Source organism: Myxocyprinus asiaticus, chromosome 16 (assembly GCF_019703515.2).
Source record: "Myxocyprinus asiaticus isolate MX2 ecotype Aquarium Trade chromosome 16, UBuf_Myxa_2, whole genome shotgun sequence".
NCBI classification, from domain to species: Eukaryota; Metazoa; Chordata; class Actinopteri; order Cypriniformes; family Catostomidae; genus Myxocyprinus; species Myxocyprinus asiaticus.
In genome coordinates this window covers 21,791,716-21,817,792 of record NC_059359.1, presented here as the reverse complement: position 1 = coordinate 21,817,792, position 26,077 = coordinate 21,791,716, and the positions used below count along the sequence as shown (strand labels likewise).

Here is a 26,077-nt window from a genome sequence, read left to right as displayed (position 1 = left end):
GTAAACGATTAGAAACGATTTTCATAGAAAGGTATGCAAAAAAATAAATAAAAAATTGTTCTCCCTGAAAGATAGCAATGAAATAAGTGTCTTGAGATATCTTACCGGTCTCTGTGACAGCACTAGTCTGTGTAAACGTTAAACAAAATTGTGGCCACGGAAAATATTCTTTGATCAGCCAATCAGAAGACTTTGATGTGCTTTCTGCCTGTCAACCAATTTGCACGTTCTCGTAGTGAAGTAGTTGAAGCGGATTATTCTGATTTAATTTCATATTCAGATTCATAACAATTGTTAGCTGAGGGTGCACACAGACACTCACACCCACCCACTCTTTCCACTGTGCTGCTCATGCTCATACCAGAGCCAGGGAAACTAGGATGTGATCTCATTGCCAGCCCGATTTTTCAATGATTTGAGAACCGAACGATGATCTAACTAACACCTTGTCCTAACCAGATGTGACGTGATAAGATTCCAGCAACAAGCAATCTGTCTGTCCACACCGGGCGCGTTACGTTACTGCGATATTAATACACAATAATTAGGATAATTAACAATAAATTGTAGAAAATAGAGCAATAACAGACGGTACAATCTGTTTATTGAACACAACTCATTTTTTCACATAAGCTCCATAATGCTTTCTACAGCAAGCCCTGGGGGGATAAATACACACATACACAAGGAAAAGTTACATTATGAATTGCATCCTTATTTAGTCTGTTATGATTGTTTATGTTCACGCGGTACTCCTGTTGTTATTTCGCCGATCTCCACGTGACAGGGAAGTGGAAAGAAAGTCAGAATGAGCCAGTATGTCTCCCCACTGCCATTCTGAACAGGTGTATGTGTTTGACAGAGCTCCAGCTGAAGAGAGTGAGACCTCAAGCACAACATTCGGTAGGTGTGTGACACCCTCGGCCAAAATCAATTTGTTGTGAACCAGCTAGTGAGATGCTGGCTTTAATATACAGTAAATAAGATACATTTTAGACCCATTTGTTGACTGTGCTGCCTGGCGCGACGTCACAGAAATGGAAACCATTCCAAAAATAGAAATCCCTGTCACTCGTTGTGTGTCATGGCTGGTTAGGACATAAGCTCTGATTAACATAGAAAAAATACCTTTTTATCGCGTTGCGGTGTCGCGTCTGATTAGCACATGGTGTAACAATCCATAACCAGCCCGCCATCCCACACAACACATTGTGGTCTTTGCTTACGACGAGGCTTGAGTCCAATGCAGATGAATGAGAAACACAAGCGAGTAAATTATCAACAAAAAAAAATTGTATTGAATCTCAATAAATAGAAAATCTACACTGAATAGAAAGTAGAGCCTGACCCATATGGGATTTTTGAGACCGATATGGTGGCCGATGTAGTTAATTTTTGAGCCGAAATGAAAACAGACCTTTTCTATGTAGATTTTTCACTGATTTTACATCGATATAACTATGCAAAGGTACTCAGAAGGCTGCTTTCTTAAATATTTTTATCAAAGAATATTTCACATTATTATACATTGTCAACAAATTCTAGAAATGAACACCTGAGAAAATAAAGAATAAATAAAAATACAATAAATAGCTAAATAAACATCAGTACAGTGTTTAGTATAAGTCAATTGCTGATGATTAAAATAAAGAATAAATAAAAATACAATAAAAGGCTTAATAAACATCAGTATTACTGTTTAGTATCAGTCAAATGCTGACCAATAAAATAAATAGCTAAATAAACATCAGTACTGTTTAGTATCAGTCAAATGCTGACTATATTAATACTGCGGAGTCAAGATAAACAGCGGCAGCGGTGTTACACCATATTCTGCTATGCAAGTTCAGGGGAAACTTTCAATGGTGGAAAACCAGACTTTTTAATATTACATTTTGTAAATGCAATGACTGGAATTGTTCGGTTGAAGGGGGTACCAAACTGTGAATCCTGAACAAAACAGTTTGGTGAATACATGTTTACTCATTAGCTTCCACACAGCTGACAACAATGAAAGTAGCTATGTGATTAGCTAGTTAGCTATAAGCTCGTTGTCACGGAGAGCAAAAGACAGACGTTGTTTATTTTACTTTCCAGCATTGTGTCTCACCAACTAGGTAATAACATAGCGTGAAATCAACACTCAGCAGACACAATCCACCACCGCACCGTTGTCTGATGAGCTGCAAAAAGATGTTCTGATGTTTACCTTTCAATCTGCTACATTACTTACTGCATTGACAAACTATAGCTGGCTAACACAGCAAACAATAGCAAAGATAAACATGAGTGACATGGTTGTCAGGGACAGGGTTAATATTAAATTAGTAATATTGAAAATGGAAAATGATGGGGTCATTGTTTATTAACTTTCCAGTATGTATTTCACAAACTAGTTAGCAATTTACTGTGAAGACACACAGTTTAACTCCGCCCTGTCTGCAGAGCCGCTGTCAGTTCAGCTCTGAAACAGTGGAGTCGGAGCACGCTCTGCTGGACAAACTATGTTATGACACCAATTCTAAAACATTGTTTTCTGCATTATTTGTTCTGAAAAAAGTTTTCATATTGCAGCATATCGGTAAACATATACGCCAATACCGATATATCGGTATATATATAAGGCAAATATCGGCCGACTGATATATCGGTCGGGCACTAATAGAAAGGGAAAAAGAACACTTACTCGTACTGTACATCCCAAAATGCCTGCATTAAAAAATATGAATAAACTCCAAACTCATCCAACTCTCATTGTATTCAGTAGTGATCACCTCTGGAAGCATTCAGTTGTGAAATGTCTCGAACACAAACACATTCACCGTTATTCCTCTAAAATCTTGATATTAAGCCAGTGGGCCCATAACCAAAGTAGTTTGGGGTAGGGGAAATGATTTTGAGAGGGAAACAGCTGAAAATACATCTCTTTTGAAATATATATATATATATATATATATATATATATATATATATATATATATATATAAATAGCAAATATGCATGGATAAATCCTTCATTAAGGCAAGTAACATGCATTAATAAAAAGGGTCAGTTTTGATTTCATGGCGACTTTAAAAGTGTGTTTAAAAGCATTCAGTTATCTGCTGAAATTTTGGTCCTAGTTTCTTTTGTAAAATGGTTTTTTAGAATGGCCATTTAGGTCTAACTAAGGTTTACCAGTTTTTTAGTAGATCATTGTTAAAGTTCTGTGAAGAGTGGAGAGTTTGAGATGGTTTAGCTGGTGTGCTGGTCTTGTTTTTGGTGACAGTTGTGGGAGTGTTTATTTGTTTTCTGAATTATTTTTGTAGATGGGATTTGTGTGTTAATGCAGTTTGTTTGTAATGCGTGACTGCTCTCTAGACAAGTTTCATGGAAGGTGTATGTGAGTGTGCGTGCAAGTGAGGTGTCTCTAATGGCTTTGCAGGTTTTAATGCTGTCTCCCAGTGGATACATGCTCATGTTGCCTTCTATGTTTGTCTCTGTGTCTCTGCTTTTAGCTTCTAATAGGGTTTGTGTTCCACTCTTATCTGATTTACACATACACAAAGCAGCAGACACTACACAAATGACCTTTCACAGAGGTCCTGAGAGGCCACAGACACGCAGACTGAGAACTAGACACTACATGAATGATCTCAAGTCCCACTGGACGGACAGCCACACACACTCTCAGGACAGTGAGTAATGGAATAGCAGCTTTTAACGCGGCACAGAGGCAACTATAACCGTGTGTAATGCAGGGAAACATGATACTAAACCAGAGTCCCACTGTTTATACCAAATCTAATGCTCTCTTGCTCACACACCCAATCACAAGGTGATTAATGGATTTACTGACAATGTGGCCTGTGTTGGACACAAAGATGTTGGTACCCCTCAAGGCTCAACAATAAGGATGACCTCTTACAAACATAAATTGTAGGTTTTCCGTAGTTAGAATGGGTTAAAAATGATAAACAAATAACTGTATTCTATCATTTTCAAGTGATAGTGTATTTATTTATAGCTGTCAGGGAATTACATTACAGCTGTATAATTTTCAGCTATTATTGCTAATTACTGTAAAAAGCTAGTTGTAAATTGTTTTTGTAAAGAAAACTTTAAAAAAATTAAATGAATATATATGCATATACATACACAGTATGTATATTAGGGATGGGCACGGCTACTCGGACATGGCAGCAATGATCGATCATGAAAATGATGATTGATGGTAATCATGCATGATGTGACTTTTCACTTAGTTCAAAATTCAATGATAATTACCTTATAACTAAACATAAACATGTTGAAGAGAGAGGTTTTTTTTATTTTTATAATTGATTATGTTGTGACTTTGAGGGGTACATTGATTGTCAGAGACGTCTCATAGCAACCAAACTGATATACGACGCTGCAATGCTATCATTACGATAATCAAAAGAGAGTGTAATTAACTGTGTTTTGAACACCTGACTCTGCAAAATATTTGCTAATAAAACACGTTTTATTATCATTTAATGTAAGAACTTTGACTCCTTAATGGATATTATTTCATAAAAGTGAATGTTTGTCACCGACTGTAAATCTCCCTGCCCTGGGTGCCGACATGTTTGCGTGGAGTTGAATATGCACGGGTTTCCAAGTTAGAAGTCAGACATAAAGTGTCATTCCGTTGCATTTTCCCCAACTGAAAGGTGGAAATTCCGACTCCGAGTTGAATGGAATGCTTCATGAATCATCACAGCAACAACAATCCGGAGCATCACGGCTTTCCCCACAGGAGCGAACACTTGGGAAGACAAGCACCAGGCGTGTGGCAGTGGACTCAACGCACTGAAGCAGCGCATATACAGCAGGCGAGTGTTTCAAACAGCTAGACAGAGTGTAGCTAAATGGAACAGAATGCAGCGTCTTCAAAACTGAACTTCAACTTAACACGCATATTAAAAACATGATGGTTATGGCATCTCATGTTAAGCAACCCATGGTTTGAAAATAGATGGTTCAGACAGTCACTAAAAAACTGGTGCGCGCTTACTAAGATTACTACGGTAACCTGAAGGAAGAACAGACAGACGCGTGTTGTGCACATTCATTGAGTTGAGCAGCGAATCTTCACATAATGACAAAATATGATGCATTATATTTTGATTATGCAATCTTTTGTACATTTTGTAACATTATTTTATAACAGCCTCTAATAACGAATAGACATTACACTGGAACAACAAGACGCAATGCAGCAGCCAAAGATGTTTGTCAGACATGTTATTATATATACAGTTATGTACATGTCATTGCCCCTCGAGTACTTGACGAGTACTCGTGTAATTAGTCAGAGTAATCGAGTAGACAAAATGACAAAAATGCCCATCCCTACTGTGTGTGTGTGTGTGTGTGTGTGTGTAATTTTTTTTTTTTCTGGCTTAAAATTAGGACTGCACAATTATGACAAATCATAATTGCTGATTATTTCCTTTGATATTGTAATTGTAATTATTCATTTTGATTAATAGAATTTACATAAAATATTATTTTGTGTGGGGCAGTTGCATGCCATATTTTTTATGTAGGCTATGGATCAAAACAACTTAAGAACTGTGTTCCTGAGTTGCTTTAATATTTTAATTGCATGAAAATCAAAAAGTGTTATTCACATTTTGAATAAATTGAACACAGTTTAATTTAGATAGTGAGAATTACTGATATGCCTTCAAACTAAATTAAACATGTCAGATTTGCCTTGGCATTCATAGCCCACAACGGTCCAAAAAATATGTTGTAAATAGAAGATTTTGGTGCAGTGGGAGTACGCCTAAATGGAATGCTGTAATTAAAACTTCATGATTATATAATTGCGACAGCTGTAATTTGTAATCTTGATTATTTTTTAGATTACTTCTTTAGCTCTACATAAAAGCATGTTTTATGAGAAATTTATACTTTTTTTTTGTTGTGGGTCCAGTGAAGATGTTGGCAGGGCAAGTAATAATTTAAACAACTAGTCGAACCTAGCCAGAAGAAAAAAATCCTTATTGTTGAGACCTGTCTTCTCCTCATCCAGTGGATTTCATGCCCCTTTCTTGAAATGTCTCTTTGATTTAAATTAGATTCACATTACTTATTTCCTTATGTCCCTTTTTTCACTTCTCCATCCTGCCCTTTCTTTCTCTGGAGGCCCTCTGTCTGTATCTAATCATGGGATGTAAACCCTCTCATCCCTCGTTCCCTTGCTTTTCTCTTCCTTGCTCATCCACAGACCTTGTCCTATCTTGGCTCTGATGAGGTTAACATTCTCATCTCTTTACAGATCCCTTCTTCCTTCCTCTCCTTCCTGTTCACTCTTCAGGGATCCCTTCTTATACCCACAAACCACAACAACCAGCCCATAGCACACAAACCAGCTTTTTTCTACTTTCCAAGTTCATGTGTGTATTTGGGTCAGTCTGAGAGGAAAAAGGAGCAATGACACAAACTGATGGTAAAGTCGTCTGGTTTACCCCAGGGCTCTGTCATCTTCTGCTAATTTACCGACTTCATAACACAAACACTCATCTTAATTTTGTGAGTCCCATCGGAGCTCACCTCAGTGTGGAGGTCTGGCTTCTGTAGAGCCTTGCTCTGCTACCCAGAGGACCGCTCTGCCTTTTGTACTGCCATATAAGACTGCTGTGTTTTTACCGTGTTAAAGCAACAGTGAATGGTGAGCTGAAACCAACGCAGGCTCTAATTTTAATTCAGTCTTCAAAGACTTCAGTCATCACTTTCTTGCATGTCTTGCATGAAAGGATGCTACTGTGAGATATACACTAACATATGTAAAAGAATGGGAAAAAGTAAAATAATATTACTTAAGAGATTCCATTCTCATCAGACATTGTGTGTGTTTCCAGTCTCATCAGACAGTTGTCTCTTCCAGACATTGTTCTGCTTGACATATCATTAATCATTCCTTGACTGGGATCTGATCTATTACACACACTTCAGCTTTGTAGTGCCGCATTTGTGCACACATACTGTTTACCATGGGAATTACGTACAATCTCTTGCAATACATACATGTGTCATAATTGATCCTGTTGGATGCCTCCAATTACATCTCTATCAGTGCTCTACATGGATGTATAGCACACACACACAACCACACACCCAAGGGGCTCGTAATACATGCAAGGCCTCACATCCCCTCTTAACCCACAACAATGGCCTTTTCAGTGGCCTCTCACTAACACTGACGCCTGTATGGGGAATACTTTACCAACAAAAGATGTGGACACAAAGAGAGAGAGAGAGAGAGCGACAAGGAAATGAGAAGATAGTGTTAAATGCAGAAATGGGCGGAGGGGAGGAAAGAGTGTATGTGATACAGTTACAAATACATAGTGTGTCTGGTCGGTGACCCAGCCAGCTCTGACATATCGGGTGTCTAATCCGCTACTCTGATGCTGGTGACATTTCTCTGTAGTGAAGAACTTCAGAGGAACAGATCTACCTGTAGTTAGTGTTACTGTGGCCAAATAGCACTGATTGGTAATGTGGATAATATAACAGTGTAATTGTTGTCAGTGCTTTGATGTTGATAAAACACTGTGCTAGTTGTTCTGAGTTAGACTTCTGAGAAGACCTCCATTAATGGGTTTTTGGCACAAAACCAATGAGCCTTTTGCATCTGATCCTTTAAAGATATAAATCTGTTTGAAAGTTTCAAAACGGGATCTTTTACAAAATAGAACTAGTTCAGAATTAGGTTGGCGTCGTCTTTGGGGGCATTCACACTAACATTGATTAAATTGCTGCAGGTCACAAGTCGCTGTAATGTTGCTAGTGGTCGTTCCTACTCAACTGCAGTAGTCAGCTGTGTCAGGTGGTGGATCCAGCCTGATCTCATGAAAATTACGTGACTTGTGACATTTTTGCAAAATTGATATTGCATGGTTCCTTACACATATCACGGCAGTTCCAAGATCAAATCTCCAATGTGTGGTGCTAAAAGCAAGTGAAATTTTCTCCCAAACAGATGAGGTTTTGAAGGTTAGTGCTCTATCAAGTTTTAAATCAACAAAACATACCTCCCTACCCTTAATCCAGGGCATGGAATCTGGCGCGGGATTGCGGGTGTTGCGCTGAATTATAATAATTCCCGCTAATTCCACGTTCATAACACATTCACATTAACAGTTACAGTAGTTGAGAGTTTGTAAACGTAACCACACAGATGATTTCAAGCTTGATTACACTTCCTATAGTGCTAAAAATCATGATCGTGCCTAGAGACTGCTATGACAAGATGTAAAGTAAAAAAGGAGTTACATTTTTGGAATGTTCTCACCCAAAACCAACTAGATCATTTCATAAGACATTGATTAAACCACTGGAGTCTTTTATTACTTATGGATAACTTTTATGCTGACTTTATCTCCTTTTCGGAGCTTTTGGAGTTCTGGTCACCATTCACTTATAAAGATATTCTCCTAAATATTTTTGTTTGTGTTCTGCAGAAGTCAGTCAGTCATACACATCTGGCATGGCATTATGGTGAGTAACTGATGACATAATTTACATTTAAATTTACACTTTAAAGGGATAGCTGACCCAAAAATGTCATAACTTACTCACATATTGTTTTGCAAACCTGTATGACTCTCTTTTCATCCATGGACCACAAAAGGAGATGTTCGGCAGAATGTTAGTCCCAGTCCCCATTCACTTTCATTGTATGGGAAAAAGACTGTGACTAACATTCTGCCTAACATCTCCTTTTGTGTTCCATTTGAGTCTCTCTCATCTATGGGCTTGGAACAACATGAGGTTGGGTAATCATGAGAGAATTTAATTGTGGGGTATTCTTTTTACTACCTGTTTAAGTATAATTTGCTAAGAACAACAGTATAAACGTAAGTCTGTACACGATTGAATCGTTCTTTTGGGGAAAAAAGAGTGACTAAATAAGAATATTGATGAGAATATTCCTCTGAATAAAATATTTTTGCACCACAATTGAACAAATGTCTTTTTTTTTTTTCTCCCTGGAGTGGACAAGTAACATTTTTACTCAGACAAATTAATGACCAATTTGCTTGGATAAGCACATGACAATGCTTAATGTCAAGCTCTGCTATATACTTTAAAAATCTGTGACACTTTTGGTTCATGTGTTGACTTGCATGTTTTTTGGGACTCGTACCCAAATGTTGCAAGTGCAACATTCTGTCAGTTCTATCTGCTACTGTGCAGTTTAATTGTGCTCATACAAGCTTGTAAATAAATGTAGTAGGTTATTAAATGCTAAAGTTAAAATGTATAGTCTCACAAGTCATATGCAAATGTAAAAGTGTTTAGACATCATAAGATGGTATAGTGTGAGAAACAGAGCAAAAAGTAAGTGTTTTTGAACAGATGATCTGCTGTTTTACTCATGATTTGTGTGAAAGGGTCGTTGCATTTTAGGGTTCATCTCTCCAGGAAAGTGCCACAAAATATGCAATGAGTCATGTAAAGATCATTTTGCAAATATTGTGATTCTGTGAGACCTGGTTGAGTGGATCACAAGAGCTTCAGTGTCTGCACACCCATTGATAGTTGTTGCACGTTTGGATGAAGTTAAACTCAACTCAGTATGGTTGTATTAACTTTCATTGAAAATGAATGACTTCTGGTCACTTTGTTGTGACAAATTGCCGTCAGTTTGAACACAATTCCTGCTAGAGTTACATTCTAGAGTGGAGTCAGCCTTAATCTGACCTGGGCCATTGTTAAATACCTCAGGATCCACTTTTTTTTACCTCGCTAGACCTGGAAAGTGTCAGGCTGGCTTGGGGTTTGTGTAGATGACAGCACTGTGTAAAACTCATGTTCAGTCTTATGTACAATCTCTCTTACACACACACACACATACACATCACACTTCACCTTTTAAGGTTAAATGCCCAAACCACAATGGTTTTTATTCTAAGCTTTCCTAAAAACAGAATCCAGCACACTATCAAGACATTTCCAACATGCTTGATTAAAATCTCACCTCTCATCTGCATATGGCTCACCTTATCATAGGTTTCATACTTCTGACTAATTTTACTGACTGTTTAGTCATGTTTTTTTTTTTCTCCTCTCTATATTCTTAGCAGTGACTGGTGAAGATGGGGTCTCTCTTTGCTTTTACAAGACAGCAGGCTAGAGAGACAAACAGAGTATTCATCCTTCTAATTTGCAAAGAAAACACTCCCTTTAAAAGCTGTCAAAAATAATATGTGTGTGTTCTTGCCTATAGTTTGGGGACAACTTTGTACAAATCTGAGCCAAATCTGACAAAATCTTCCTTATGGACGTCCTGGTTTGGAAAAATGCTCCATAAATTAAATAACAATTTTTAAAATTCTTATAATGCAATACGTTTTCTATTAGGTTTAGATCACGGACTAAAAACTAGATGTTTTTCAGTTCAGTTTGTTCTGAGCAAAAACAGTATTTTTTTTCTGAGTACCAGTTAGAACAAAATTAAAGAATGGTTAATAAAGTTCTTTTTAAATGACAGTACTCTGCGCTAGGGGTCGATGGAATACCAATTACAGTGTTGCCAGATCTTGCAAGAGAAACAAGCAACCTGGTCTGGAAAAACATTACCAAAATAAGCGAAAATAAGCAATTAAATGTTTTCCAGTGTGGTGGATTTATCAGCATAGAAATCATAACAGCATTAAAAGTATACTTTAAAAAGTATAATTTAAATTACAGATCTGCTTCTGAGTCAATGCCTGGCAGCATCAAATCTGTATTAATGCATCATATCTAACAATAATTCAATGAAGACTTAGAAACAACTGAGAAATGTACTTTTTACCTATAATAATGTTTCCTTGTATCTGGATTAATCATGCATACACAGTATATGTAGTAATATATACAGTATTTGTAGTAATTGTACATGGTTGTTAAAAAGGTCTTCATTCAATGCTTCATCCACAACATGCATTAAGGCAAAGAAATGTGTGATGCAGCACACATTTCCTTCAGGATCAAAGCACGTTTTTTTTTTTTTTTTTTTTTTGGGCAACATGAAGTGGTGTAGCTCCAAAAATGTACTGTGATAAACCCTTTGGCCTTTAGTTTAATGAAAGACAAAAAAAATCAGAGTAATTGAATCACTTTGTTCTGGTTTTCTGTTACGTTCTGCAAAAAAAATCCATTCGTTTTCGTTCCTTGAACCGTTTTAATCCCTGATTTACATTGTGGGTTAGGGTTTGTTTATAGTAGTTACACTGTAGTTAGCTTTATATAAAAACAATAGAAGTCTCTAGTATATATGTCACGGTTTTTTGAGGAAGGACCCAAGAGGCAGGAATGGCAATGATGGAGTTTTATTGAAAAAAGTAAACAAAACAACTTACAAACAAAACACTCATGAGGGAGAACAAAATAAAACAACAATAAAACTGAAAACAAACCAACCGGGAGAAATTGGATACACAGGAACAATACAAAACAAACTGACTGAGGGTGACTGGAATACACAGGAACACAACATGACTGGGAACAAAACACAACAATCTGGCAGGGAAGATGAGACAAAGGAGAGAATAAATAGAGGAAAGGGAGATAGGATCCTGCCAACTAGAGCCCGACCGATACCAAATTTTAGAGGGGGAAAATTCACCGATTACCGATATGGTGACCGATATAGTTACTTTTTGAGTTGGAATGAAAACAGACCTTTTCTATGTGGATTGTGCACCGATATGACGATGCAAAGGTACTCAACTTTCTTAAATATTTTTATCAAAGAATATTTGACATTATTATTATACATTGTCAACAAATTCTAGAAATGAACACTGAGATAAAGAATAAATTAAAATATAATAAATAGCTAAATAAACATCAATACTGTATGTTCAGTATTCAGTCAGTTACTGACCATTTAAATAAAGAATAAATTAACATTTTAGCTAAAAAAAAAAAAAAAAAAATCAGTACTGTATGTTTAGTATGTCAATGGGTGACCATTTAAATAAAGAATAAGTTCAAATAAAAAAATAGCTAAATAAATATCAGTAGTACTGTTTAGTATCAGTCAAATGCTGACTATTTTAAAACTGCCAGTCAATTAGGGGCAGGTTGTAAAAAAAAAAAAAAAGAAGAACAGCTTCTCTGCATTTACACCTGCCGAGTCAAGAGATAAACAGTGGCAGCGATGTTACATTGCATTCTGCTATTCAAGTTCAGGGGAAACTTTCAACAGTGGAAAACCAGACTTTTAAATATTACATTTTGTAAATTCAATGAGTGGAATTGTTCGGTTGAAGGGGGACCAAACTGCGAATCCTGAATGAAACAGTTTGGTGAATACATGTTTACTCATTAGCTTCCACTCAGCTGACAAGGTATGAAAGTAGCTACGTGGTTAGCTAGTTAACTATAAACTCGTTGTCACGGAGAGCATTGCATCTCACCAACTAGGTAACAACGTAGCATGAAATCAACACTCAACAGACACAATCCACCACCGCACCGTTGTCTGCTGAGCTGCAAAAAGATGCTCTGATGCTTACCTTTCAATCTGCTACATTTCTAACTGCACTGAAAAACTAGCTGGCTAACATAGCAAACAGATGTGATAAACATGAGTGCATGCTCTGCTGGACAAACTACATTATGACACCAATTTTAAATCACCCCAAGCATTGTTTTCTGCATTATGTCCTGGGGGGTAAAAAAGTCTCCATATCTGCACATATCAAAAAACATATACGGCGATACGATATATCTGTGAAAGGCTAATATCGGCTGAGCGATAAATCGGTCTGGCACTACTGCCAACACAAGAATAAAACTAGACCGAAAAGGCAGGATCATGACAGTACCCCACAATGCCCCACCCCCCAGAGTGTAAAGTAAGGTCCAGGGCAGAACAGGTGGGACGGGCCAGATTGGTGGCAGCAGGACGGACCAGGATAGTGCAGGAGGGATGGACCAAGGTGTAGCAGCTTGATGGGGTTTGGCTGCTGGACTTGGCTTGGCTACTGGACTAAACTTGGCTACTGGACTTGACTTGGCTGCTGGACACGACTTGGCTGCTGGACTTGTCGAGATAACTTTACTAGACCAGGTGGTTCGACTAGAAGAAGAGGCTTGTCTAGGCATGTCAGCTTGACTGGGTGTGTCGGTACAACTAGCTGTGATGACTTGGGTTGGTATGACGGCTTGACTAGGTGTGGTAGTTTGATATGTGACGTAGCTGCTTGACTAAGTGTAGCAGCTTGGCTTGACATGGTGGCTTGATTGACGACTTGACATTGCAGCTTGACTAGGTGTGTCGGTTAGACTAGGCGCGATGGCTTGGCTAGACTTTGCTGCTTGACTTGGTATGGTGACTTGATTAGGTGTGATGGTTTGGCTTGGTTTAATGGCGTGGTTAAACTTGGTGGCTTGACTGGGCTTGTCGGCTTGACTTGAAGTGACGACTTGATCTGGTGTGATGGTTTGGCTTGGTGAAATGGCTTGGCTTGACTAGGCTTGGCAGCTTGATGTGGTGTGATTGTTTGAATTGGTGAGATTACTTGACTTGGCGTGACAGTTTGACTTGGCATGGTGGCTTGATTTGGAGTGATGGCTTGGCTTCGTGGCTTGGCTTGATGACTTGATTAGACTTGGCTGCTTGACTGGGCTTGGCATCTTGATTTGGTGTGATGGTTTGAATTGGTGAGACAACTTGACTTGAAGTGACGACTTGATGGCATGACTTGACATGTCGGTTTGAATTGGTGTGGTGGCTTGATTTGGTGTGATGTTTGGCTTGGTGTAATGGCTTTGCTAGGCTTAGCGGCTTGACTTAGCTTGATGGCTTGAACAGGCTCAGTGAAGGCCACAGGGAACAGAACAGGCTCGTCAACAGCCTCAGGGAACTGGACAGACTCGTCGACAGCCACAGGGAACTGGACAGGCTCAGGGAACATGGCGGACTCGTTGACAGCCACAGGGAACTGAACAAGCTCGTTGACAGTCTCAGGGAACTGAACAGACTCTTCAACAGGCCTCCTGGTGGTGGGAAATGGGAACGGCTGCCTCCTCCTGACCACTTCCTCTGGCGATGCCGTTGAGAAGCTGCAATGGACTTGGTTGCCTCCTGGTGGTCAGTAGCGGGCTCGCTTAGAGACATTGACCAAGAAGGATTTTGAGATTTGGTGCTCCGCTTCTGCAGACATTCCGTCTCTTCCAACCGGCAGAGATAGTCCACCAAATCCCAAAAGTAAAAATGAAAAATCGGACTCTGCTTCTCTGGATGGATGGGCTTGTCCAGACCTGCCACAAAAATCAACTTATTGATGGTCTCATCGATACCCCAACCGGAAGCCGCTTCGGCCAACTCCAAAGCAAAAATATCGGTTGGGCGACCGTGATGAAAGCAGGTCCGGGGGTCGGGCAACCGGGCGAGGATCTGAGAGGCCGATTCCTTAAGGGCTGGAGCTGAATTCAATAAAATGTAGATCATGCCTCCTCTGGGCCCCAGTTGGCCATATCGTTCTGTCACATTTTTTGAGGAAGGACCCAAGAGGTGGGAATGGCAATGATGGAGTTTTATTGAAAAAAATTAATAAAACAACTAACAAAATAAACAAAACAACTTACAAACAAAACACACACGAGGTAGTACAAAATAAATCAAGATAACAATAAAACTGAAAACAAACTGACTGGGAGAAACTGGATACACAGGAACAACACAAAACTAACCGACTGGGGGTAACTGGAATATACAGGAACAACACGACTTGACAGGGCAAAAAAAAACAATGATCTGGCAATGAAGACGAGACAAAGGAGAGAATAAATAAAGGAAAGGGAGATAGGATACAGGTGCTGCCACTAATCACAAACAGCGCCATGGAAACGCTGATTGGGCTGCTGAGCAGCACCTGTGAGAAATGCGAGGCAGAGAGAGAAACAAAAGCAAATGGGACAATCTGAGAGATGAATGCAGGAAACTGTCACAATCCTGCCAACACAAGAATTAAACAAGACCAAAGAGGCAGGATCATGAAAATGTACCATTTTAGATAGATGAGTCTGTGTGTTTGGGTCTTAAGAAAATAATGAAAGTCAGACTCTGGATTCTTAACTGCCGAACAGAAATGATTGCGGCACTTGGCTGAAATTGCAGGGTATGTGACTAGACTGTGTCATTGTTTATTAAGCGTAATTGAAGACCATGTTAACATAATTTTAGCATTCCAAATTTTTTTGTTGTCAATATGTAAGGCTTTATTTCTTTGTGTCCTTGAAAAACAAAACCATCCAGGATCTGAGGTCTGTATAGAGCACTGTCTCCATGGGTTTGTCTGGGTCTGATCGCTCAGCAGAGCAGCACCAACTCGCCTCAGGCTGAAATCTTTACCTGACACACCGCTCTGATAGTTCCCTCTCTTAGTGCATGTGTGTGAGAGACAGAGTAATGCTGACTCATCGGGACAGATTACAGGCTTGGTTCCGTTGTTGTGAAACCACAGTGTAAACTTGAGCGGAACAACATGTTGTTTTTGTCGCCAGGGGTCATACTTTATAACGAGACGTGCACTAATTTGCTATTAGCATGGAGCCACTGTGTTTGTGTGTGAGCAAGAAAGGTGAAGGGAAGGGTTTTTGCACAAACACATCACAACTGATATGCTTAATGTGAGTGCACACAAAATGCTAAATTCTATTGTTTGTTTAAGTGCTTTGTTTGAATGCATGTTGGATTTCTGTCCATCTGACCAACAAAACATTCTGCTTCATCAACATTTACTATGAGAACCACAAATGAATGCCCGATGTCTACATCTTCATTAGGCAGTGGAAAGTCACTTGAAGGGGTTGTCATGAGGAATAAAATTTTCCTTGATTTTTTTTAACTTTTAAGTGGTCATTGTACTATAAAGATATACTGTAAGTTTCAGAACTCAAAACTTCCTCCCCAGTGCAAAAAAAAAAAAGTATTAATTGAAACCAAGCTGCAAAAATAACTCGTTACTTCTGTGGTTTGTAAATAGGACACACAAGACTTCGTGTTAAAGCTTAACTAATGTGACATTTATGTCACATAAATGTTATCAGTTACTTCATGCCTCATTCTATGAGTAGATTTCACACGAGATCAGTAAAGCAGCTGTTTTAACCGCAGTGATGATTTAAAGTAATATACAGTGTATGCTGTAAATAATGTGTAATTTGTCATGTTTATATTCTGCATTCATGGCGTTACTGCGCTAACATGCTATACACGGCCATAATATTTGCTAGTTACCCTCTGTTATTGTATTTTATGATAACACTGATACTACGGCAAAGATGGGTGTATAAAAGAGTGTAAATAGTCAGAATACAAAACAAGAATGATGATTAGAGAGGCATATCTCACTTAGGGCAAATGTGTAAATGGCTTTCAACTGTAGATGGCACATGAGTAAAGCAGCATATCAAACAACAGAGTAGGGGTGGGAGATATGACCAAAATCTTATATCATGATATGAGTAATTTTATACCACGATAACGATATAGGTCACGATGTAGGAAAAGTTTTCTGGAAAATCAATAAAAATTGGTTTATATATTAAAAAACATATTGTAATGCCTATATTTAGAAACTTCAAACTCAAATATATTCAAAGTAAAAAAATAAAATAAATTCAACTTGTTTTTAACACTCAACCTAAATTTCACATTACGCCAGTCTGATGTTGTTAATTATTATTTTTATTATTATAACTTTCCTCAAGAAACTAAAAATCTTCTCAAAGCAATGCAAAAAAAATAAAAAAATTAAAAAAAATACATAAGCAAAAAAATATCCAATGAAAATAAACTCTTCTTGCAGAAATACATTATATTCTTTTGCGTGCTTCATTTGCTAAAGAAGATTATGAGTGGTTATCATCGTGCGACACAGTTTGCAGATTAAATTTTTCTGCTCCGTGTTGGCTTTTGTGAACCCACACCACAGATGTCACACCTGTTTTAATAACAAGTTCCTCTACATTTTCATAACTTGTTTGGTAGTCGTCCTGTTCTGTGGAGATGTCTTTCTCCACTAGGTTTTATAATGGGTCCAAAATGATTGAGTAGTGTGAATGATCCTGCTCTGCGCTCTCCTGTCTGTGGAGCACAAATATCGGGAAGCCTGCTGGAGTCGTGCACACTTGCAAGCTCCAGAGCCACATTCACATGAAATACAGATGCCCATCGTTCTTCAATTCTCTCAGTCTCACATGAAGGCTTTCCCACTTACTGTATGGCTGACCAATGGCTGTAGGAAGGTGCCTATCAGTCAGTTCTAAGTTTTCCTGAAAGTTCCCACTGGCGAGCTGTTATGAACCCCCAAAACAAACTCAAAAACACCTTAGTTTTACCCAGATTTAGTCTCAAATGACGTCACACCTGTTTGTTCTTCGTTTTCGTATGAAGTATGCTGGGGCCTTAAGGACAGACAGGCTTACTACAATTCCAGAACACTGGAGACTTACACAGAACACCTTCCTTTGCCCATCTGGACTATTTTGAATAATTTTTGTATTTAACTCTTTCATAAAAGTTCACAGCAGATCTCCGTCTATTACCCTGAACCCCTTGTAAATGTGTGCTTTGATTATTAGCAACTCTCCATTGCTCTCTGTCTCAGCACTGCTGAGCTATGTGCTTCCGATGGAAGTTTAAACTAACAAATCTTTTTCATACTTGAAGTTTTTTTTTTTTTTTTTTTTTTTTTTAAACACCTCATTGCCTCAAGCAAGGGTTCTGAAATTCTCATTTCATTTTGACTACCTGGTATTCGACTGGGGAAAGATGTCTTGTGTGTCTGTGAATATGTCTGTGTGGAGAGTACTCACTCTGATTATGCTGTTAATGTTCTGAAGGCAAGCATGTTCCAGCTGCGACTTCTAGTTGTCATCTATTTTCTCCATCCTCTTGTACCCCCTTTTTTTTTTTCTTGGTTTTGTCTCTCCTTTCCTCTTCTCCTCTGTTGCTCTGTACTTCTGTCTCGGTGTGACTGTGAGCTGTATATTTACTCTGAAATGGAAGTAAATATTTGTGAGTGTTGCACTGAAACCATACTGTGAAAGCCTGTTTTTGTGTTCACTCTTCCATGACTGTGTTTGGGGTTTAGGGGTAGGGTTTCGGTGAGGGTTAGGTTTAGGGGTAGGGTTAGGGTTAGGTGATAGAATCTATAGTTTGTACAGTATAAAAATCATTATGTCTATGGAGGGTCCTCACAAGTATAGCTAAATCAATGTGTGTGTGTGTGTGTGTGTGTGCAGGGTTCCCGCGGATCCGTAAAGTCTTAATGTCTTAAATTCAGTTTTCCAAAATTTAAGGTCATAAAAAGTCTTAAATATCTTAAATGATACAACAAAATTCGTAATTTTTTTTAGAGGTCTTAAATTTTGGAGTGGAAAGACAGGAATCGTGATATGGCTTAATGTGATTATCAAATTTCAAAAGAATACAATTCAATTAAATAAATGCATGCACAGCGCCCTTCCAAGTGAAAACGCGGCACTGTTGTATTTTCTCCAAGCACGCGAGAGCTTGTGAGTATTTTCAGCTGTTGCTGATAAGTTCATAATCATTAGGCCATAACGGTAATTTATGACAAACGATCAATTGTTGATAAAATATGACAATGTTTACTTTTATTTGTTTATTTTGTAATAAGTTGTAGATTATTGTAGAAGAGCACATTTTATATCCCTTATTTGTTTGAATGAGCAGCTGGAAGCAGTGAAGTGCAAACATTTCAAAATAAAAGTCCCTGTGTATTTCAAAGTTAAAGTGCCTTTAAAGTTAAAAGTTCCACATTATTAATCAAATCAAATTGAATGTGTGCCCCTGCCTGTTTGAGTAAGACTCTGTGATAGATGATTTATTTTGAGATTGTGTTGGTTTGTTTTGGTATGGGGATACGGTATTCATTTTATTTTTTCAGGTCTTAAAAAGTAAAGTTTGATTTTGAAAACTCTGCAGCAACCCTGGTGTGTGTGTGTGTGTGTGTGTGTGTGTTTGTGTGTGTGCGCGCAGCATTGTCTGCTTCTCAACTGTTAAGCCTTAGGTATACTTCCATTTTGACGGATGCTCAGCATCTGTGTACAGCTGAACGCAATAACTGTGCAGGCATACACAAGCGGTTGGCGCATGTGGGCTATGACTGCTATAAGATACTGGACTGTTTATCTTCAGGAGTTTAGACCCATAAAGATGTCTTTATATTCCTTTAGACTTGAGTTATACAAATGCAGGTATCTCTTGACCTCCTCACACACACAATCTTGACTTGCATGTCCATTGTTGTTGTTTCTACATTCATCTCCTGATGTTTAGCAGCTATTGCATCTTCTAGCATTTCTTTATGACTGCATCGGCTCAGATGTGAGTGTTGCCACCTTGTGGACCCTCTAATTAGTGAAAATAATTTCAGGCGCATACGCATTCTGCGTGTTCAAAGACTCACGGTTAGGGCTGTGCACGTTCAGTGCTCGAGCACTTTGCTGATGACTTTGGGTTTTAGGGTGCCCAAAGAGCTCTTGCAAACACTCTAGCTGTCATTATGCTCCATGTTCAATGTTTATTGAAGAAGTCCCATGCTGTGTCTTGATAACTTTACCTAAACGTAGTCTTATCATCTAGAACAGCTCTGACCATTGGTCACCATTTAGGTCACCGTGAGAACCAGTTAAACCCTTAATCCCCTGGCTCTCCTTCTAATAATGAGAAGCAGAAGGAATGTGTGTGTTTGTATGAAAGACAGATGGAGAGAGCGAGTTCTTACGTTAAAGAGTTTCAAAACCGTTTGGATCATTAAAGCTCTGTTCCAAAACCTAATGAGCTGTCTCTATGCCTTCATTGGTGTCAACTTTCTTAGGCAGCATCCTAACCGAAATGGAACCCTTGAGTAACTTGAAATTGTCACTTTTTTAAATTTGATTTGAAATACTGTACATTTGAAGTGCTGTATGAAGAGATTCACTACACGACACTCGACACAATACTGGCATGTAATGACTTTGTGAAGTTTTGAACTTTTGTTTAGCTGTACTTGATTCAGTTGTGCATGCTGACTCCCTCTGGCAACATGTGTTGATGGGGCAGTGATCCCATTGTAACTCAAACATGAACAAACACACATGGATCTTGGTTTGTTTTCTATTAATCAGCAACGTTTGTTTTCTGGTTGTGAGTTTGTGCGTGTTAGAGAGAGAGAGAGAAGATAGTTTTCATTAGATGGTCTGTGGGATTGTTTGATTTAAGGGTAATTTAGTCATTTTATGAGTTTATCTCCAGATCAGTTACAAAACTCTCCCTTACACACAAACATGTGTAGAATCTCATAGTTGCACACTCTTCACTCCGTCACTTTCACAATCACACATGCAAACAAACTGACAAAAGTACAGTTCATGTAAACATTTTTTGTTTTTTTTACTGCCACATTTTTTAGAAAGGCTCTTTAAAGCATATTGCATCATTGGGTCTTGCCTCCCAAGCTCTCTATTGGATTGTGTGAATGTTCTTACTTTTAGCACATTTGTAACATTGAAGACATTAGGTACCGCTGCAACAGCCACTCAGTTCTTAGCAGGGAAGATACAGGGAATGAGTTTTGTGTGGAATGTTGATATAAAAATAAAGACTGTTTAACAGTGTGTGAAGCAATCTATATACAAGAAACAATGGACAAGCTGTTAGCAAGGCTTCTGTGTTATTTGAGAGTAACAAACTGTGGCGTTATTGATAGTGTTTGGGTGTAAATTTGTGGCAGAAGAGTTTTCTTCGCCACTTGCGGAACCAAATAAAAACAACTTGATATGTAAAGTTCATCAAGACAAACTTTGATGTTTGCTTCAGAAAGCCTGGAAATTCTGTCAGGAAATAGTTTCAGAAGTTTGAAGATAAAATGTCAGATGAACACCAGTTTGAACATTCTGTCAAAAGAAGCATGTGTGTTTTGTAGCCACATTGATCACCAACTATGGGAAAAACTTCTGATCAGTTAGAAAAGACAGACATAGAACACCAAGTCAGAACAATCTGAAAGTCTGTGCAAAGTTTGATGGATGTAAAGGGAGTTAATGTTAGACATTTTGGCCTTTGTTTAGGGATTTTGGAAAAACCCTGAACCATATTTGTAAAATAACAGTGTAGGACTGTCAGATTAAAATAAAAAATTTGAATATTCATTGAATTTAAGAAATAAAATGCATATTCGAATGCTAAAACTGTGCATTCGAATTTTGGATGTGTGCCAAGAGTTGACGTTGACTTCAGATCGATCATATTCTTGTGCTAAAAAAAAGGCTGCAGAGCGCAACAAATACAGTTTATCAGAAAGCAGGTTTTTTTAACAGAGCAAGATGCTTTTTAAAGTTATTTTGAATTAGACACAGCATCTAAAAAACAGCGCTCCTGCAGCAAGTGTTCTGTGTGAACAGCCCCTTACATTAGGTGGTCTTTGGCCATTGTGCCTTGCTCTCTTATAAGTGTTTCTCAGATAAAGCAATGAGTTTTTTAAACACTTTATCAGGAAAGGAGTTCAACCTTGCATTTGGTTCCATTCTTTTGTGTTTCGTCTGTTTGAACAGCCCCTGGCCTGGGCTAATAGTCTGAGCCGCTTCACCACCCAGTTCAGCCGAATACCACTGCTGTGTGGGAATATTGCTACCTTACATACAACTGTTATGAATAAAAAAACAATGTGATATTTCGTGTTATTATGAAGCTTGAGTCTGGGGTAGTGTACTGTGTCATCAGTGCAAGTGTAACACCATGTGAACTGTCTATTGAAGCATTCCACCACTATTTACTTAACATTTGAGAATAAGGGCTGACCAAAAGCAGTGCCGCTCCTGAATGCATATAGGAGAAACACTGCATACCCTAAGTCTTATAGTATCAACTAATGTCTATTTCACCTCTCTGTTTTTTTTTTTTTTTTTTTTTTTTTTATAAAGGAGATGGCTTTGGTGGCCCCTGAATCCCCATCAGAGCAGGCCAGAAGAGTCTTCCAGACCTTTGACCCTGAAGGTAAAGTTAAAAGCATTTAATCAGTTTTGTGTATGAGAGAGAGGATAAAAGATTGAAGAAACTCAAGATGTCAACCCACCCCCAGCAGCTGAATCAACTTGTCCTCTTCTGAGAGGAAGAGAGGAAGATGAGATTTAGATCAACAAAATGCAGAGCAGCTCAATAATTTATTATCTCTGCACCATATCATGAGAGTGCAAAGATCCATCCCTTAGTATATTTATTTATATATTACTGTAGCAGAGGACAAGAGATGTTTTTACCAGCCCTTCAGATGCTTTACCAGCCATTTTCATTTTTACAATTTAAAAAGGGGACTCAAATGTGCAAAGCACTCAAAGGAATAGTTCACCCAAAAATATGATTTCTTTAATAATTTACTCACCCTCATGCCATCCCAGATATGTATGACTTTCTTTCTTCTGCAGAAATTAAGATTTTTAGAAGAATAAATCCACTCTGTAGGTCCATACAATGCAAGTAAATGGGGTCCAAAACTTTGAAGCTCCAAAAAGCATAAAGACAGCACAAATGTAAGCCATAAGACTCCAGTTGATTAATTAATGTCATCTGAAGAGACCCAATTGATTTTGGGTGAGAACAGACCAAAATGGAAAACATTTTTTTACTGTACATCTTGCCATTGCAGTATTCAGGCACAATCATGATTTCAAGCTCGATACACTTTCTAGTGCTTGACACATGCACAGAGCATTAGATGGCGCTAGGGAGTCTAATCAAGCTTGAAATCACAATCGCTGAGCAGACTGCTGATGTCTAGATTTATTGTGAAAATTGAGATACATTTTGGTCTGTTCTCACCCAAAACCGATTGTATCATTTCAGAAGACATGGATTAAACCACTGGAGTCTTATGGATTACTTTTATGAGGCCTTTGTGCTTTTTAGGCCTTTAAAGTTTTGGACCCCATTCACTTGCATTGTATGGACCTTTCAGAGCTGAGATATTCTTCTAAAGATCTTTGTTTTCTGCAGAAGAAAGTAAGTCGTACATATCTGGGATGGCATGAGTGTAAGTAAATGATGAGAGAATTTTAATTTTTGGATGAACTATTCTTTTAATCCTAAGAGCACTGCACACATAATTGAGAATTACACGGAAGATGTGGTCAGACATGCAACTTGAAAGCTTTACAGTAGTATGTTCTTCGAGATCTATTAAAAATGTTATTTAAACAACTGCACGTTGTTGCTACTCAGCAACAGCATTTCTTGACTAAGGACAATCTGAGATGTCTTAAAGGTTAGATAAAGCAAATCACCCACCTTTGCAAAAAAGGCTGTTGGTGGGTGTTGGTTTTCCACCCTGATCTGAGGCATGTTGTTTCAGAAGAACGAAAGGGCAGCAGTCATCTCCAATATGGAATTCCACTATCTGTGAGTTTAGGGGTAGGAGTAGGGTTTGGGGTTAGAATATATAGTTTGTACAGTATAAAAACCATTATGTCTATGGAGAGTCCTCATAATGATAGGTGTACCAACATGTGTGTCTTAAATAAGAGTCAGTCATGTGTGTGGAGCAGATATATATATATATATATATATATATGTTGTTCAGTGGCTACAATTTAGGTTTATGGTTAATCCTTCCATTTATTTTCATGATTTTCCCACAGTATCTCTTACACAGACAGATATCAACAGTAAAGACTAGACTTCACACTCACACACACTTCTTTACAGCCAGCAACATGTGGTTTCACATGAGACCTCGTCCCATGTGTTGAAGTGTGTTTAGGTCAGTGTAGCCAGTGTATGAACATGCTTCAATTGATGATCTAAACTGTACAAATAAATTGTAAACAAAACCAAGATGATCCTGTTATTTCAACAGCATTGCACAAAGTGAATTTATAAAATACAGAAACAGTATAAATGTCCTCATACTGATGATATATATCCTAATTTGTATTTAAAAGCTTGCAATGCTTTAACCTCATGTCTTCATGCTGAAAACACAGAAACCATTAGCCTGATGAAGACCTGAAAGGTTTACATGCAGTAAGTAGTTTAATAAAATTGGACAGCAATAACGTTGGTATGTTTTTACTCTTTTATATACAGGGTATCCGCGGGTCCTTAAAAAGTCTTAAATTTACTTTTTTAAATTTAAGGCCATAAAAAGTCTTAAATATCTTAAATTACAATAAATCTTAATTTTCGTTTGCTGAGGTCTTAAACTTTGTGGCATGAATAGAGGAGACACTTAAAACAGCAGAATCTGCACGAGAAAATATCATCTCTCTCTCTCTCGCTCTCTCTCTCTCTCTCGTGCATCCATCATTTAGCAGCTGACGCTTGAGTTTCGTGTGAGCATGCACAGGGAAGTGCATTTTTACTGAACTTACGATGTTACACATGTATAAACCTTTATAAACCCATTAATCCGAAATGCAAATGGTGTTATTTTGCGTATCTAATACTGTCGCTCCTGCTTATAATCGACAAAGCTGTCAACGTTATAATTTGCAAGCGCGCAAGGCTGGAGCGGTCTTTTGATGCCTTTCAAATCGTTGCGCTTCCTTATTTTACACTATACCTTTGACAATAATTGTAAAGCTAACAGAACTACTCAGCTGCAGAGTTACACCTGTTATATCTCTCATCTCCATCTCTCTAGATCTAGGGCTGCCAACGTAATTGACACTGTTCTCACGCTCTCACGCCGCACATCCCTTTTCTCACGCAGTGATAACGTCACGGAGCAAAGAGGACACTGACAGCGCACGGACAGACAAGACAGAGCAAGCTGCATGATGCTGCGAGTTATTCAGACCAATCAGGGGGAAAGCAGCTGCACAGCATCTCTCCCTCTCTTGCTCTTTCATAATTTAATCTGTTAACATTTTCAATACATCTTGTCAACTTTAAACGGCAATTTTTAAGGTAACTGATATTTGAGATATTTCACTCAAAAATTAAAATTGTCATCACTTACCTTCATGCTGTTGCAAACCTGTATGACTTTCTTATTTCAGTGGATATCAAAAGGAGATATTAGGGAGTTTCAGTCACCATTCACTTACATTGAATGAAAAACAAGATGCAGTGACAGTGAATGGTGACTGAGACTAAACGTTTTGCTTAACATCTCCTTTTATGTTCCATGGCAGAGAAAAATTTATTCAGACTTAAGGGTGAGCAGTTATAACAGAAATTAAATTTTTAAATGAACTGCCCATTAACTACCTGTTAAAGTATTTGTTAAAGGTATCTGCCAAGAAAAAAAATATAAATGTTATTCAGCACATGCTTGACCTTATTCACTGCAGCGGTATCTTTGATGTTTAATGATAATGACAACAAGGCTGTGCGGGATAGACGTACAGTCTCTTCGATGAGATGTACTGCAGTTTAAAGTGTTTTTGGATCATTCTGTGTACAAAACATTGAAAAAATTAATTTTCAAGGACACTCAGTAGACAAAAAAACTACAGACAACATGAGTTGTGGACAATCAGATGGGATATTGGAGCTTTTTACAGATTTATACCGTGCATGCCTTTGAGGAAATGGTAAGTCTATCCTTCACAGCCTCGTTTCCATTCCCATTAAAAATCAAACATGGCGCTACTGTGAATAAGGTCTATAGACCAATCCTCTTATTTACAAAAATGTCGGCGCATGCACTGTAAGTGGTGGCAGAAAGCCCGCTGATTGTTGTGTTCGATTTGACAGATTAGAGGATTAAATGAAAGTATGACACAAAACCATCATTAATACAAATATGTTCTTAGCGATACAATTACTATAATGATATTATAGTTAATAACAAACATGTAATCATGTTCGCTATACATTTATGCTGCAAAGTTGTGAGTTGAAATGATCTCCTCAGTCCAGTCAGCTCTGTTGATGGCTTGAAGCCACAGCAGTCAACGAGAGCCCTCGGAATAATTTTTCAACAACGTAATCCAATAAAAGTTTCTTTTTTGCGCATGGTTTTTGCCACCACTTCCGTGTTTGACATAAACCGTGACATTGCCAAAGCATTGGTCTAATGCGTCATGTCTCGCTAGAAGGCAAGTG

General features: G+C 38.2%; 1 protein-coding gene across 4 annotated transcripts in view; it reads left to right on the top strand.

Annotated features, from left to right (window-relative positions):
- mindy3 (MINDY lysine 48 deubiquitinase 3) overlaps window positions 1-26,077 on the top strand; it is a 71,947-nt gene that overhangs the window by 15,257 nt on the left and 30,613 nt on the right. For all 4 annotated transcript variants that reach the window (XR_007899538.1, XR_007899539.1, XR_007899540.1 and 1 more), the window contains exon 11: window positions 21,955-22,027. Coding sequence is in view for 1 of the 4 variants with exons in the window: in XM_051721650.1 (XP_051577610.1) it covers window positions 21,955-22,027 (73 nt within the window). In the remaining 3 variants the exon portion in view is untranslated. The remainder of the gene's footprint in view (window positions 1-21,954; window positions 22,028-26,077) is intronic.